This window comes from Protopterus annectens, chromosome 2.part2 (assembly GCF_019279795.1).
Source record: "Protopterus annectens isolate FY-2018-M chromosome 2.part2, PAN1.0, whole genome shotgun sequence".
NCBI classification, from domain to species: domain Eukaryota; kingdom Metazoa; phylum Chordata; order Ceratodontiformes; family Protopteridae; genus Protopterus; species Protopterus annectens.
Genome location: NC_056730.1, coordinates 908,010,507 through 908,027,822, shown reverse-complemented (window position 1 = coordinate 908,027,822; position 17,316 = coordinate 908,010,507). Strand labels below are relative to the sequence as shown.

Genomic DNA, 17,316 nt, shown 5'->3' with positions numbered 1-17,316 from the left:
CAAATACTAGCACAGTAAAAAAGATAAATCACAGTACTCTCCCTTTAAATAGCAATCTAAAGTCTATTTCTGTAGGATACTATTCTGAACACTGCACTTATAAAATTACAGTAAACTGCGGTGGTGGTGCTGCGGTAGCGTTGTCGCTTCACAGTTAGATGTTGCATGTTCGATTCTCAGAGCATCTTCTGTGTGTTGACATGCGTGAATGGACGTTCCTTCGTTGAAGGTTGTGCGTTAGGCCCGGCAAGCCAGCACGTAAAAATCTACTGCCAATCAGACCGGAGTTCCACTGTGGCGACCCCTAACCGGGAAAAGCCGAAAGAGACTTTAGTTTCAGTAACAGCATAGCAAGCACAAAATGTCCCTTGATTTTTTTAAAACAAAAATGCTAATTTCAGTCCAAATGAATAATGACTACAAAAAATCATGACGTAAATAAAAAAAAAATCACTTAAAATGGTGTAACAGCCTCAAGAGGAAAAACAGCAATATCAGCAAGTTTTCCTGTCAAAACTTCCAAATTAAGTTTTTGATCAACAGCATAGGCCTTACTTGTGTTAGTCAAAGTAGTAAAACAAAAAAAAGGAGGGAGCATAATCACCATTTCTAAACAGATAATTTCAGTTAAAGCGGAAGAATACACTATTCAAGCATTGATAGAGGGAGGAAATAAAAATCCCAAAAGGTTTTGTTTTTTATCTGAGCTCAGAAAATGAAGATGTCCAAAGAAAGGAGCAGTCTTCTAACAGAGCATTCTCTTACTGTGACACCAGAAAACTGAAAGGGTTCTGTCTGTGGGTCTTGAAAGGCAGTGCCTGTACTGCCACCAGGTGATTGGTCCATCACATCCACAGTGAGGCAGTGGGAGGAGCTCTGAGCTTTGGTAGACTGCCAGACACAGAGTAGAAGGGTACTACTACCCATATTCCTGTAAGGCAGTGTGTTTGCTGAACATATACAGTTTTATCTGTTTATCTGTCCTTCAACTCTACCACTGTTCCTGCCCATTTCTTGGCAAATATTTATTTATTTTTTTTGGTAGATTCTGAAATTATTACCAGGACCCCAAACTACTAATTATGTTGTCATCGAACTACCATAAAACACAAGGAGGTAAATACAATCCAGCAGTCCTTCCCTGTATCTGGACTTCTGACTTGGAATGCACTAAATTCCTTAACCGGATATTCTAAAAAGTCATACAAGTGTACCACGACTATATTTACCTGCTCTTACTTCTCTCACCCACTTCTCCTAGTCAGTAGCAGTAGTCCAAATGACATTCGGGAGTTATTTATGATAAATAAAACTTCAAAGTATATATATTACTTAAGTAGCACATGTTTTTTCCACTGGATTACAAGGACTGTGCAACATTTTCCCATCCTTGCATTTTCCAAAAATCACATCAAAAACAGACTCAAACTCTACACTACCTTCCTGGTTAAACAAATACAGGACTAAAAACATACTTTCAAAAGGTACAAAAACAATTACTAACCTAAGCTCTGAAGTCTCAAGCTGTAATTTTAAAATAATTAATACACATGAAACCTGCACATGTTCCTGCTGTAAACTGCTCATAACCATCAATCTCAAATTCAGACATTCAGTTCACAGAACTACATTACAAAATAAACCAAAACACCATCCAAATAAACTACTAGCAGTACTGACATGTTTGCATTACCTTCATTTCCAGGGTGTTTAAGCACAGACACGGGTACCATGACAGTGGGAGGAGGGGAGTTGAGCGTGCCAGCTGCCTGGGCCTGTTGCAAAGGTGGAACTGTAGAGCAGTATTCAGATGGAATATTGGGATTAGGGCTACAACCAGTTGGACTCATCATCCTCTCAAATGCCTGAGCTGGGGGAGGTAATTAAGCATTTTTTTAAATTGCTTTTATTTATTATGGAACCATCTCCTGATTATCATTAATCATGACATTTGGTATGCATGCGTACTATGCATCTAACTCATTAAGGATGCTACATAAACTGGAGCCTTATGCAAGCAACCACCATATTAATGAAAGCATCTTATTTTGCAACCTGTACTTTTATAAGACTAATGTGACAATCATGCAAAAAGATAACTATAAAAGCTACACACCTAATGGTGCACAGTTTACATGCTGTTACACAACCCTCTACCAGACTCACTTTATAGTGATATTTTAAAACATTATAATCAAAATAAATGAAGGATACAACACAAGCACCTAGGTAATATGTATGCATACCAGATAAGCAAGCCAACATTTAACTAAACTAATGTGATTTTCATATAAATATATAGCATATGAAACTTTGCCAGGGTATGCATAATTATTATTACTGTTAACTCTGTGATACTGCTATAATCCATGTTGAACTCTGTAATATAATCCCCCAGCTGCATCATACCTATAAATACCATTTATTAGCCTTGAGATTTTATAACAATCTTATGAGATAAGGGCCACTTTCAAAATTATTAAGATAAACAGCGTCTGTTAAAATCTCTATAATTCACTTAAAATACTGCTAAAGTTTTATCAGCAGCAGAAAAGAAGCATTTGCTTAATAAAACATACTCTACATAGAAAAATCTTGAATCATACTAGGTTAATACTAACTAGTGATCCAATGCATTTTCACTTGCATCTTTCTGAGTTAACTTGCACCGTCCATTTCCATAATAAAAAAAACAGTGATGCTTTAACGACTTGTATTTTAATAAAATAAAACACTCAAACATTACTTTCTTCAAAGCTTTTGCTTGCAATTTTGTTAAAACAAAGAGGCTACAGGTGCCCATTATTTCATTTTATTAAGAAGGGCAAAGAGGAGGTAACAAGGAGGAAGTATAAGCAGGAAGGAGGGTATACAGGAGGAAGCAGGGCAGACAAAAAAAAAAGCAGACAAAAAGACTGACAGGGGAGAGATAATATATAAGGTGGGATAATAATGAAGTGATGTCGACCGGCAGATGGTGGACAACTGGTGATAGGGAGGACTGAATTACAAAAGGGGGCAAGAAGACGTATAAAGCTGGGGAACACAATCATGTAGGACAGGGAAGAGCAAGAAAGTACAGTTGTATACACTCACCATAAATGCAGCTGTTTGTGTATTCACTGTTGCAGTCATCACATTTGGGTTATCCCTGTCAGGTCAGCCCTCGGCCGGCCCGAATACCAGAGGCTTAGTATTTCTGCGTCAGTTGCTGTCGCTTCAAGACTGACGTCAGGACATCAGTAGTATAAAGTAAGGCAGCCGATGCCATTACATCAGTTTTTCTTGCCCTAACGTGTGAGGAGCGCCCAATTTGGAGCCAGGTTCTGGTGGAAGAACCCCACCAGTAGAAAGTAAACACCAATATTTCCCTTGTAAGGGAAGAGAAGAAAGGGGGATGGAGGGAGGGAAACCAGGACTCCCAACAGTGAATACACTTGAACATCTACATTTATGGTAAGTGTACACAACTGTACTATGTTTTTCATGTTTCACTGTTGCAGTCATCACATTTGGGTTGATTTCCAAAGCTGAGGAAATGGGTGGAGGCAGTCAAGGAAACTAAGGGCTGGCTAGGATACCCTGCAAGACTGCAGAGGCAAACCTTGCCCTAGATTTGGAGAAGAGAGGCAAGTGGTAATGTCTGGTAAAAGTGCGAACAGATGTCCAGGTGGCAGCCTCCAGGATGTTCCTTGTGGGGACTCCTCTGAGGAAAGCTGCACAGGTGGAGGCTGCTCTGGAGTGAGTCCTGACCCCCTTGGGGGGAGGCTTTCCATGTTGTTTGTAGCAGAAATGGATGCAATGTGCTATCCATTTGGAAATGGTTTGTTTGGAGATGGCTTTGCCTTCTGTCCCTGTAGCAAAAAGTACAGTTTTGTATCTACCATAAATGTAGATGTCTGAGTGTATACACTGCTGCAGTCATCACACTTGGGTTACCTTGCTGTCAGGTGGTCCCGCAGTCAGCCTGAGTTCCAAAGTCTTGGTCCGGCGTCGGTTGCTGTCGCTTCTTCCCTGACGTCAGTGCGCCAGGGGTATACAAGATGCAGCCGATGCCATTTTCTTCAGTTTTTCTTGCCCCAGATGTCAGGTGCCCCCAAAAAGGTAGGCAATGTAAATTGCTAATAAAACATACATAGGAAAAGCAATTAGACTTTATGTTACCAGTAAATACTTCCCATAGGCAGCAAAGTGTAGAATACCAGGGTAAGTACCAGCAAGTAAGAGGGGAAGGAGGGAGGGTAACCTGGACTGCAGCAGTGTATACACTGGAACATCTACATTTATGGAGGTACAAAACTGTACTATGTTCATCGTGTTACACTGCTGCAGTCATCACACTTGGGTAGAATCCCAAAGCAGAGGTAGGGTGGCTGGTTCTATAAGGCATTAGGGGTGGCTATAAGGCCCTGCAGAACTGCAGTGGCAAAGCCAGCTCTGGATTTACAGTAAAGAGGCAGATGGTAATGCTTGAAGTATGTACAGAACTCCAAGTTGCTGCTTCCAAAATGTCCTTGGTAGGTTACTCCTCTGAGGTAGTCAGTTGAAGTGGCTGTTGCCCTGGTGGAATGAGACCTAATGTTGTTAGGTGCAGTTTTCCCATGATGTGTATATCAGAAACATATGCAATGGCCTATCCATTTTGAAATAGTCTGTTTTGAAATGGCTTTTCCCTGTGTTCCTGCAGCATATGATACAAACAATTGCTCAGTTTTTCTGAAAGCTTTAGTTTTGTCCAAGTAGAAGCGTAACTGTCTGTATGTCCAAGGAATGCAGTAGTCTCTCCCCTTTATTCTGTGGATTTGGATAAAAAGTTGGCAAGTGAATAGTTTGGTTTAGAGCCACACTTGATACCACCTTTGGCATAAAAGTAGGGTTTGTTCTTAAAGACACCCTGTCTAGGTGGAATATGATGAAAGGTTCCACTGCCATTAGTGCCTGTAATTCTGAAACTCTTCGTGCTGATGTTATTGCCAAGAGCAGAGCAGTTTTCCAAGAGATATATTTTAAGTCTGCTGAGTTAGCTGGCTCAAAAGGAGGTAAAGTTAATTTCTACAAGACAAAGTTGAGGTCCCAAGTTGGAGTTGGTGCTCTATGGGGCGGTCTTATGTTTTTAGCCCCTCTGAGGTATTGTTTTAACAGAGGATTAGAGAAAATTGGCGGAGCCGTGTTGTAATGAGCAGAGATGGCAGAGGCGTGGATCTTGATGGATGAGAAGGAGAGACCTTTATCCAGCATCTCAGTTAAGTATTGTAGTATCCGAGGAATGTTTGGGACAAGAGGTTCCAGGCACAGAATCTCTTCCATTTATCCGAAAAGGCTTTCCCGGTAACTAGGCCTTCTGGCCTCCAGAATGACATCCATAACAGCTTTGGAGAGAGGTATTTGCTTGACTAAGGAATCTTCCATGCAGCTAGGTTTAAGGTCTTTAGCTGGCTGTGTAGTATTTGATTGTTGTGAGACAGCAGATGTGGGGTTTGAGGCAAAATCCAGGGTGGTTCTTGTGCTAAGCTCTTTAAGACTGGGTACCAGTGCTGGCGCGGCCAGTCTGGTGCGATCAGGATCATCTTTGGCTCTTCTTGCCTGGCTTTTATGAGTACCTCTGGCAGGAGAGGTAGTGGTGGGAAAGCGTATACTTGTAGGTTCTTCCAGCTGAATGAGAGGGCATCCACTTTCCATGCTTGTGGATAGTAACTCCTTGTGCAGAATTTTTGTAGCAGGCAGTTAATTGGGGATGCAAACAGATCTATGTCCGGGCTCCACCACTTGTGTTATCATTCTGAATATTTGTGGATTCAATTCCCATTCATGGGGATCCATGATATTTCTGCTCAAGTCATTTGCCAGTGTGTTTTTCTCTCCTGGCAGGAATTGTGCTTGCAGATGAACTTGATAGTTTATAGCTGTGTTCTACAAGGTCATGGCTTGTCTGCAGAGGGGGTAGGAGTGAGTGCCCCCTTGCTTATGTACCACATAACTGTGGTGTTGTCTGCCTTTATTAGTAGTTGTCCTGGATGCAGTAGAGGTCCTTGAAAGCTATAAGGGCATTTTGTACAGCTAGCATCTCTTTTTGACTGATGTGAAGAAGCCTTTGTTCTGCGGGCCACTTGCCCTGAATACATTTGCCTGCCATGTGCGCTCCCCAGGCGTAATCCGATGCATCTGTTGTCAGTGTTTGCCTGGCTGTGGGTTGTGTGAAAGGCTGTCCCTTGTTGAGGTGACAAGCTTGGGCCCACCATTGAAACTCCTGTTGAAGGCAAAGAATTAGTGGTATAACTGTTTCCAAACTTTGACAGTGTTGAGACCATATATTCTTTAGGTACCACTGTAGTTTCCTCATATGCAGTCTGGCATATGGAATTAGTAGTATGCAAGATGCCATGTAGCTCAAGGCCTGCAGAATTTTTCTTGCAGGGAGTTGGGTCTTTGTTGCCATCAATTGAAAGTATTGAGTCAGTTGTCCTTGCTTGTCTGGCGTGAGAAAAGCCATCTGGGCTGTTCTGTTCAAGCTGGCACCCAGGAATATAATCTCTTTTGAGGGCACTAGTTTTGATTTCTTTTCGTTTACTGTGTACCCCAGGCAACTTAACTTTTTTTACAAACGCCATATGCTTTAGAAGAATGTCCTTGCTCTCTGCTTGAATCAGGCAGTCGTCCAGGTATGGATAAATTTGAATTCCTTTCTGTCTGCAAAATGCAATTATGGTGCCAGGCACTTTGTGAAGACCCTGGGCACAGTAGATAAGCCAAAGGGCAGTGCAGAGAATTGGTAGTGCATTGAACCAGCTATGAATCTGAGGTATCTTCTGCAGTTCTGTCTGACAGGGACATGCAGGTATGCCTCCTTAAGGTCCAAGGTCACGAGCCAAGCTTTCTTGTCCAGCATGGGAAGAAGCTGCTGTAGTGTCAACATTTTGAATTTCGGAACATCCAGGTAAGTGTTTAGAGAAGAAAGATCCAGAATGGGCCTCCAGGCTTTGTCCTTTCTGGGAACCAGAAAGAGTCTTGAGTAAAATCCTTGTCCTTGCTCCTGTGGTGGTACCTTTTGAATAGCTCTCATATCTATGAGTGCTGTAATTTGTTTTTGAGCCTCTGCCCATTGATTTGGTGGCAGATTTGGCATTCCTTTTAACCTTGGCAGGGTGTGAAAGTGGAACCTGTAACCTTGAGATACAATGTTGAGAACCCATTTGTCTTTGGTGATCATATGCCAATTGTGATAGAAAAGTGCCAGTTTTCCTCCCAAGGGGGCTGCCACGAGAGATTTGTTTGGCAGTTGTAGTGGGAAGTCATTGGGGCCATTTTTTATATGGTTGGGGCCTGTCTTCCCCTTCTTTCTGGCCTGATGCAACCCATTGTAAAGGCCTGTAAGGACCTTGTGGTTGACCTCTACCTCTTGGACGTCTGTATCTTCCCCTTTGAGGTCTGTCTGTAATTGGAAAGGACCAATTCTTAGTTGGCCAATTTCTGCTAAATCTAGGAGGCTGAACCTGTAGGAAATCCTTCACCGTTTGCACAGATTTTGCCTTATCCTCAATTTCCTTTAATACCTCTTCTGCCTTAACTCCAAATAACACATCCTGCTGCAAAGGTGCATCCAATAATTTTGCTTTAACATGATCTGGTAACATATGTTCTTTTAACCAAGCATGTCTTCTAATGACAGAGCCTGTAACTGCTGCTCTGCAAGAGTCCTCTAAAGAATCAAAACCACTTTGCAAAGTATGCTTTCCCACTTGTTCAGCTGCATGAATAAATCCTGCATTTCTTTAAAATTAGGAGGATCTGAATCTGGAAGCATTTTTTGTTTCAACTGAGACAGTAAAAATTGCTGGTATTTTAACATGTGAAACTGGCAATTTAAGGCTCTCACTGCTAAAGTTTCAGACGTATATACTTTCTTTCCCCATCTGTCTAATGCTATGGAATCTCTGTCAGAGGGAACTGGATTCTTGGCTGATGAGGCCTTAATCCCTTTGGGTCCCTGAGAAATAGTTTCAGGGTCAACTACAGGGCTTTTATACAAAAAATTGTGAGTCAGGGACTCTCCAGTATCCGTCTTGTTTAACAGGGGCTGGAGGTAAGGAATCAGGATTTAAGATGGATTCAGTATACACATCATCCACAATATCTAACACTGGCGGAATAGCAAATGGTCTGTGTTGAGGTAATAAAAGGAAGTCTCTGAGCCTTTTCTTGGATTCTGAGTAATCCTGGCCTTCCCAATGGAAATGTTCCCTCATGGTATGTAAGGTTTCCCCAAATGAGTAGTCCCCAGGTGGTGAGGCTGATGGAATTGATTCCTCAGCATCAGAATCCTCATAAGGGGGTAAAGAATATCCTAGGTCTGAGGATGAATCTGAAGAGATGGTCAGATGAATCATAGTCTGCATCCTGTCTAGGCTTTTTATCAGGAGGGGGATGGGACCCCCTGATCACACTGATTAAATCTTCGGCCATTTTGAGCATTTGTTTCTTAGGCATGGAGGCCTGCCCTGGGGAATGCTGTATTTGTTTCTTTGATTTTAAAGGAGGCTTAGACTTAGCAGAGGGTTTAATTCTTAACTGAGTAGGTCTGAAGACACTCTCTGAAGCTGCGGGTAGCTCAGCTATTCCAGATCCCTCTGAAGGGTTAGTTTCGGTAGCCTCAATAACTTGTGAGTCTGAAGGCCCAGCCATCTCTATGTGTGAGTCAGAGGCGGCCTGTGGTTCTACAGAAGTTGTCGTCAGGGGCTGAGAAGGATCCTTGCTGAAAACCGGAGAAGCGGCGACTGGCCTAGAAGAGGCTTAGTCAGTTTTGGGCCTCAGATGCCTATCCTTGTCTTTGCGCTTTTTATGCATTCTGGCCGTCAGAAGGTCCGACGACATGGTATAATTGAATTTTCTACCAAAATAGTGTCGGGCAAAATCAAACCGACGTTTAATAGTGCGCTTGTTAAACATAGCACAAAACCGACAACCAGTGACGTTGTGGTCTGGGGCCTAGGCATGGGATACAATAAGAATGGAAATCCTTATGAGGTATTTGCTTCCCACAAGAAATACGGTTATTAACCTTTACTGACATCAGTCTGAGGGAAGAAAAAGTTTCCCCAACGGGGTACTTAGCTTTGGAGAAGACTTCGGTTCTGGATTCAGAATGAAAATCTCAGGAGTCAGCCGACCGGCACTTGCGAACTGCTTTTGCTTCGGGCACCGCGCGGCAAGAAAGACTGAAGAAAATGGCGTTGGCTCCATCTTATATACCCCTGGCGCACTGACGTCAGGGAAGAAGTAACAGCAACCGACGCCAGACCAAGACTTTGGAACTCGGGCCAACTGCGGGACCGCCTGATGGCAGGATAACCCAAGTGTGATGACTGCAGCAGTGTAACACGAGCATCTAACCAGCACTTGATCAGACTTTCTGAAGGATTTAGTCCTGGCTAGATAGAATCTGAGCTGTCGGTGCACATCTAGAGAGTGCAGGATCCTGTCCCCCTTGTTCTGGGGATTAGGAAAAAAAAAGGTGGGCAAATGAATGGATTGGTTGAAAGGCACACTGGACACCACCTTGGGCATGAAAGGATGGGTTAGTTCTGAGGGATACCCTGTCAGCATGGAAGATGATGAAGGGTTCCATAGCCATGAGCGCTTGCAGCTCGGAGACTCTTCTGGCTGTGATGGCCAGAAGGAAAGATGTCTTCCAGGTGAGAAATTGTAGCTCTGCAGAAGAAGCTGGTTCGAAAGGGGGGCAGGGTGAGTTTCTCCAACACAAAGTTAAGGTTCCAAGCTGGGGTTGGTGCTCTTCTAGGTGGCCTCATCTTAACTTGCTAGCCCCTCGTAGGAACTGTCTGATCAAAGGGTGTGAGAAAAGGGGCTGCTCAGTGGGGAAATTAGCAGAGATAGCAGAGGCATGAATTTTTATAGAGGAGAAAGAGGCCACTGTGTAGTAGGTCAGGTAAGTAATCCAGGATGAGAGGGAGGGAGGGCTATGCCGTATTGGCTCATAGCCTAGATCCAGGTGCAGAACCTTGTCCATTTTCTAGTGCTAGGGCGTCTGGCCTCACGTATAACATCTAGAACCGGTTTACTGAGGTTGGCAGACTGATCCGGGGTTAGGAAATAAGCCAAGCTGCCAAACTGAATGTCTGCATTCGGGAATGCATGAATTCCCCTTCCCTCTGGGTCAGGAGGTTTGGAATCTGAGGAAGATGCCATGGTGGCAGTGGGGACAGGCTGCAAAGCAAAGGGTACCACTGCTGACGAGGTCAGTCTCGAGCTATAAGAATTGCCCTTGGTTTTTCCTCCTTTACTTTGAGCTGTACCCTGGGGATGAGAGTTAGTAGAGGAAAGGCACAGGCCGATAGACTGACCCAGGGGAAGGACAGGGCATCCACGTTCCAAGCTATGCAGTGATGCTCCCTGGTGCAGAATTTGCTGAGCTGATGGTTGGGGTGAGAGGCAAAAAGGTCGACCTTCGGGGTGCCCCATTTCAGAGTTATTAGGGTGAAGTTTCTGTTGAGCTGCCACTCATTTGGGTCCAGAAGATTTCTGCTTAATTGGTCTGCCACAGAGTTGATAGAACCTGGTAGGAATTGTGCTAACAGGTGCAGTTGCATGGCAGAGGCTGATGCCAAATGGTCATGGCCAGTCTCCATAGAGGGTAGGAGTGAGTCCCTCCCTGCTTATTGACATACCACATCACAGTGGTGTTGTCTGTTTTGATCAGAAGAGGGCCTGGGGAGAGAAGGGGCTTGAAAGCTATCACGGCATGCTGGACAGTCATTGTCTCTTTTTGGTTGATATGCAGAGGGATTTGCTGCGGGCTCCATTGGCCCTGTAGTGCACCTACCCATCCAGGTGTGCACCCCAAGCATAGTCTGATGCGTCTGTGGTGAGGGGTCTGGGCGGCGGAGGGTGGTGAGAAAGGTAGTCCCTTGTTGTGGGAGTATGCTGTTGCCCACCAAAGAAAATTATTTGAGGCAAGGAATTATAGGTATAAGAGTTTCCAGGTCTTGTGTGTTGACACCAAAGGCTTTTTAGGTACCACTGAAGTTTCCTCATATGCAGTCTGGCATATGGAATGAGTAGTATGCAAGATGCCATGAACCCCAGGAGCTTGCAGGATCTTCCTTGCAGATAACTTGGCTCTGGTGGCTACTTGACAGTAGTAGAGCGTCAGGAAAATGTGTTTTTCTGGTGTAAGGAATGCCATCTGGGATGCTGTGTCCAGGCTTCCTCCCAGGAAGATAATCCTTTGGGTGGGCACCCGTTTGGATTTCTTTTCATTGATTGTGTACCCTAGGGAGGTTAGTAGGGTCTTTACAAATGCCAGGTGCTTGAGCAGCTTTTCCTGGCTATCTGCCTGAATAAGGCAGTCATCTAAGTATGGGTAAATCTGGATATTCCTTTGTCTGCAAAAGGCAATGGCCAGAGCCAGACATTTTGTGAAAACTCTGGGAGCAGTAGCCAAGCCAAAGGGAAGCGCAGAGAACTAAAGTGTTGAGATCCTGCCCTGAAACAGAGATATTTCCTGCATGATTCCCTGATAGGAATGTGGAGGTATTCCTCTTTTAGATCTGGGGTGGCTTGCCAAGCGTCCTTGGAGAGCTTGGGTAGCAGCTGCTGGAGGGTGAGCATTCTGAATTTTGGAATCACCACAAAGGTGTTTAGAATGGATAGATCAAGGATGGGGAGCCAGGTGCCCTCTTTTCTGGGCACCAGAAAAAGTCTGGAGTAGAAACCTTGGCTCATCTGTTCTGCAAGAACGTGCTCTACTGCTCTCATAGAAAGCAGGGAAAGGATTTGCTTTTGAGCCTCTGCCCACTGGTGTGGAGGTAGATCTGGGAACCCTTTTGGGGTTGGAAGGGTGTGGAAGGAAAATTTGTATCCCTGAGACACTATGTTGAGAACCCAGTGGTCGTTTGTAATAGTGACCCAGGTGCTTGCGTGAAAGGAGAATTTTCCTCCTAGGGGTAAGTGAAGGTGGGCAGAGGGAGGGGGTGGGGGAGGTGAGTCATTGTGAGTTCTAGGTGCTTGCGTGAAAGGAGAATTTTCCTCCTAGGGGTAAGTGAAGGTGGGCAGAGGGAGGGGGTGGGGGAGGTGAGTCATTGTGATTTCTTACTATAAGGGTTGGCTTAGAACTCCCTGGGTTTGAAGTGGAGGTAGTCCACTGCTTAGATCTCTGCATTCCCTGTGGCTGCTGTCTGGGGGATCTGGGTTCCCCGGGGCCTAGGATGGACTGGCTTAGTGGGAGCAGGAAAGGACCAGTGCTTGCTGGGACAATGCCTGCTGAACCTGTAAGAAATCCTTAACTGTCTGCATAGATTTTGCTTTTTCTTCTATCTTTTTTAAGACCTCTTCTGCCTTAGTGCCAAATAAGTTGTCTTTGCGCAAGGGGGCATCAGACAATTTAGATTTGACATGGTCTGGCAGGGGTTGTTCCTTAAGCCATGCATGCCTTCTAATGACAGATCCAGTGACTGCTGCCCTGCAAAAAGCTTCTACGGCATCAAAACCACAGTGCAGAATGCATAAACTCTTGCAATTCTTTAGATTCTGCACAAGGAAGACATTTTTTGTTTGAGGAGTTCCAGGGTATGTTGCTGAAATTTTTGCATATGGATCTGACAGTTTAGTGCCCTGATAGCAAGAGTAGCAGAGGTGTATACTTTTTTACCCCATCTCTCCAGTGCTCGGGAACCCCTATCTGAGGGGGTGTGATTCTTAGCAGAGGTTGCTTTAATCCCTTTAGGCCCTTGAGAAATTACCTCAGGGTCAGCAGTAGGATTTTTAAAAAGAAATTTGTGAGAATCAGGGACTCTATAGTACCCGTCTGGTTTTCTGAGTGCAGGAGGGAGGGTGTAAGGAGTCACGCTGGATTCCAGGAAAACATCCTCCACAACATCCAGGACTGGGGGGATGGCCAAGGATCTGTGCTGTGGAAGATCTAAGAATTCCCCAAGTCTCTTTTTAGACTGAGGGTAGTCTTGACTCTCCTATTGGAAATGCTCCCTTCAGGTATGAAGGGTTTCCCCAAAGGAAAAATCCTCTGGGGGAGAGGCTGAATGGATGGAATCCTCTGCATCAGAATCCTCATAATTAGAGAGGGGTTGCAGGTCTTCATATTCAGATGCATCAGAGTCATCTAACTCTTGTTCAGACAAAACTACAGCGGACATATCTCTTCCTTTTGGAGGGAGTAACTTGGCTTCTCCTGATTAGCATGATAAGGTCTTCCACCATTTTAAGCAATTGCAAGGAAGCAGGTGCCTGATATTGGGTTGTCTGTTTCTTTGGGGTGGTTCGTACCCTGGGCCTAAGAAACTCAGTCATTTTTGAAAGAACGGTAATCGCAAAAGAAGACATCGGTGTGTGTCGCGAATAGTTAGTGCGAAGGCCTTCCTCGGAAGCCAGTGCCTGCTCAGCAGCTCTGGACCTATACAAGGTAGAGACGACTGCAGGATCCTTAGTCGAAAAAGAGTTTTGTGGCACACCGGACACTGAAAGGGTCTCGGTAGTGGCCTGTGAATCCAGAGAAGCACGCATCAGGGGCTCCAAAAGCACCTCACTGAGGACCAGAGAACTGACGACTAGCTTAACGGAAGCATCGTCGGTAGGTTTGGACCTGTACGGTCTGTCTCTGTCTTTGTTACATTTTTTCAATAGATCTTCTGTCGGATGGCTTACCAAAGCCATATCGGAATTAGAGGACTGCAAGTGAAAATATCTAGCTACAATAAGGGCCCGACGATGGATAGTTCTGGCGTTGAACAAGGCACAGAAGTGACAACGGGTGACCTCATGGTTTGGGCCTAAACAAGTGACGCAGTAAGAATGAAAGTCTCAGTGTGGTATTTGCTTTCCACTGGCGAGACAATTATTAATGTTTTCTGACATCGGTTAGTGCAAGAAAAAAGGATCCCCAACAGAGTACTTCGGTTTAGAAGACTTCAACTTCAATCCCGTAGACGAAACTCAGGTAGCGGCTGACCGGCACTCATGTGAACTCTTCCTGCTTCGGGCTCCACGGCAAGACAGTCTGATGTAATGGCGTTGGCTGCCTTACTTTACACTACTGATGACCTGATGTCAGTCCTGAAGCGACAGCAACTGATGCAGATATTTGGGCAGGCCAAGGGCTATCCTGGCAGGGATAACTCAAATGTGATGACTGCAACAGTGAAACACGAAGAATATCGGCCTGACTTGTCTACAGGGGAACCCACGCCGATGTCCATCAACTCCATGGTTAACGTCATAGGCAATCACTTCCTCTGGTGGCCAGAAGGATGGAGCCAGCAATGCATGCAACTCAATCAAATGTATAAAGAAATGTTCCAGAGTTCCAAAAGAGGCAACCAGCCTCCGGTTCACCTTGGTCCTCACCAGCCAATACACTTCCTGCTGATTAACAAGGGGGACATCTCTGGACCAAGAAGCCTTCACTAGCCACTTCTGAGAGGTGGCTGTGAAGCTCACCAATGAGCCCTTCAGAGCACCTTTCACAGGATGGCTTTCATCACCCGACTGGCAGGCAGGCCTGAGGACTGCTGGGGATCCAGTGAAAGACATGGTGGCTGGCGCAGAGTGGTATGGCTGTTGCCGCACACCACCTGTAGCACACCACCTGTAACACAGCCAATCCTGCAGAAAAAGCAAAGAAAAGTAGAAAAATGCACTAAAATAAAGAAAACAAAAATGCAGCCACATAAAAACAAAAACATTATTACAGGAGTAATACACTTCCTTAAAATAGTAGCAGAAATGCACTATATTTACCCTGACACACCTCCTTAGACAGGCCATCCTGTCCTGCTCATCTATATCTTTCTCCGACAATGTAAAACAAAAAAAGAAGCTATAATTAACAATGTATACTCCTAACGACAGAAAGTAACTACAGTTACAGGCAAAGGACCTAATGTAACCTGTCAGACTAGGTACAGAAGGCTTACAATAATAATATGACTCCGCTTCCCAAGTTCAGCCTCCTACTGACAAGTGCAGGTCCACACTGCATCTCTGCAGGTGACTATCCTTGTGTCTGCACTGCTTGCCGGAGAGGATGATGCCTCTGACATCACATCATCCTGGAAAACTGGTGCCAGGTATCAGTTTTAAAGGTGACCTCATACTCCTGCAAGTGCTCCATGTGGTCCCTGTGCAACAACGCCTGACGGCCTTGTTTCCTTGCTACACCATACACGAGTCATTTTGAACTCCTTGCCTGAACAGGCATTGGAGGCTCTGGAGATGAAAAGAAGAAAATGGTAGCCAGGTTCATGCAGATATATACACTGGCAGAGATGCGTCAGACAAGGGATGCACATCACCAGGCAGTATGGTACCATGACACAAGGTAAGCCTCGCGTGGCCAGGCAGCAATACAGGTTGTGTACTGGCCAAGTATGCACATACACTGCACATGACCTCCAAGCCTGGGAACAAGCAGACATGACAGCAGCTGATAACACTTCACATTATTGCAAGGGGTCCTAAATGAAAGACCAGCACTGATAGGAGTTTTTAGTAGAATTTAGAAGAGAAGTTGCCCATTAAAAAAGGAATAATTAGTAGACCATATTAAATATTGCAAGATAACTATAGGAATCAATCAGAGAAGGTTAGAAAGGCTTGGGGATTATATAGGCAAGTCACAAAGGAACAATGGGAGGATTATGTACGTCTCCCAAATATGCAAAGTAGTCTAAAAGATTTTGTATTTTTACTCGGAAATGTTTACAAAGATATTTTATATCCCAGGAAGACTCCAGAGAATATTTCCTCGAGTAGACAGCAAATGTTGGAGGCATGACAGGGAAGAAAAAGGTAACTGCAAACATTTTCTGGGACGGCGGTGATGCCAAAAAAGAAATTACTAGAAAATGGAAATCGAAATCAAAATCTAAACCAACTATACTAGAAGTAGTAACTATACAGACATAAAACAACGAGAAGTGAGATTTTTAGAACAGGATAGGAGCAAACTACATAGGAAAAAATGTGAACTGTGGGAACAATACATACGGAGAGGAATGAGATGTAAAAGGCAGGACTAAAATGAGCTATGTGATGTTTGGCTGGAAATGATTGGGCAAATTATAAGTGATGTACAATGTTTGTAAGTGGGAGTGTGTCAGTATGGTTTGCAATATAAAATGCTTGCAACTAGGAGTGTCTGTGTGGTTTGTTTTCATTTATATAAATGTACGATTGCCTACGTCATAAGTGTTGGTTTAATAAAGATGTTTCTTCTTTATATAAAAAAAAACAAGGGGGCAGGAATTGAATACATTTATGTTATGTTGCACAGCTTATGATATATAGCAATATATGTGAAGTATAATATTTGTAAACGTGAACTTGTTAATACAGTTTGATTACTTTTATATACATGTAAACTTCCCAGGGGAGGTGACAAAACCTTCATATCTGGTGGGGATAGGATGTGGAAGCTGGGCCGATGGAAAACGATCATGGTGTCTATAGAGGATGCACCAGGTTAGTAGAAGAATGCAGCATACTGTAAGACAGTGACAAGCAAATATGAATGGTTTATTCAGACAAAACCATTGAGATTGTCATATCTATACTAGCTGAGAGAATAGCTAAGGTGTTACCAAAAGTGACAGACAAGGATTAAGGTGGTTTTGTGCAACATTAAAAGATAATGATCCAGAGGGAAGCAGAGTGCAAGACAACCCCACTACTGTTGGTGGGTTTTGATGCAGAGGAGGCATTCGATAGCTGGAATTTTTTGAGAAGGCAAAAGGCAGCATTTGTGTTTCTTGATAGAATAATGGGGTTAATTAAGAAGATATATGAAGTGTCAGTGACAAAGAATTAAGGTGAGAGGGATCCTCTCTGACAAGCTGTCTGAACAATGTAACCAGAAAGGGTTGCCCTTTTTTTCCTTTTATTTGCTTCATACTTGGAGCCACTGACAAAATCAAATCAAATAAGAGACTCGCTAATACAAGGGTATAACTAGTATGGTACTCAAGAAAATTAGTCTAATTTGAAGATGTTATTTTGCACTTGAGAGGCAGAAAAGTAGATAAGTGTTGTAAATCATTTTGAGACAGTTTCAAGTTTTTTTAAGATACAAGATAAAATGAAAGACTATACTGGTAAACTGTTTCCACACATGAACTGGTTCAGCAAAACCCATATTTATGGAGACATAAGATTAAGTATTTAGGAGCATGGATTAAAAAAAGGATTCTATTACGGCAGCTAAGGGTATGTAGGAAGAAACTAAACAAAAGATAAAAGCATTCATTAAGAAGTTAGAAGCTTTTGACTATGAATATGAATAGTAAGGCACAAGCA

The 17,316-nt window shown here is 43.8% G+C and overlaps 1 protein-coding gene across 8 annotated transcripts in view; it reads right to left on the bottom strand.

The window, feature by feature from the left end:
* The window catches only part of ZFYVE16 (zinc finger FYVE-type containing 16), a 3,161,611-nt gene that overhangs the window by 2,106,810 nt on the left and 1,037,485 nt on the right, over positions 1 to 17,316 (bottom strand). For 7 of the 8 annotated variants that reach the window (XM_044064228.1, XM_044064221.1, XM_044064226.1 and 4 more), the window contains one exon: positions 1,694 to 1,870. The exons of the other annotated variant lie outside the window; for it this stretch is intronic. In XM_044064228.1, the coding sequence (XP_043920163.1) occupies positions 1,694 to 1,870 (177 nt within the window). The remainder of the gene's footprint in view (positions 1 to 1,693; positions 1,871 to 17,316) is intronic. 8 annotated transcript variants of the gene reach the window in all.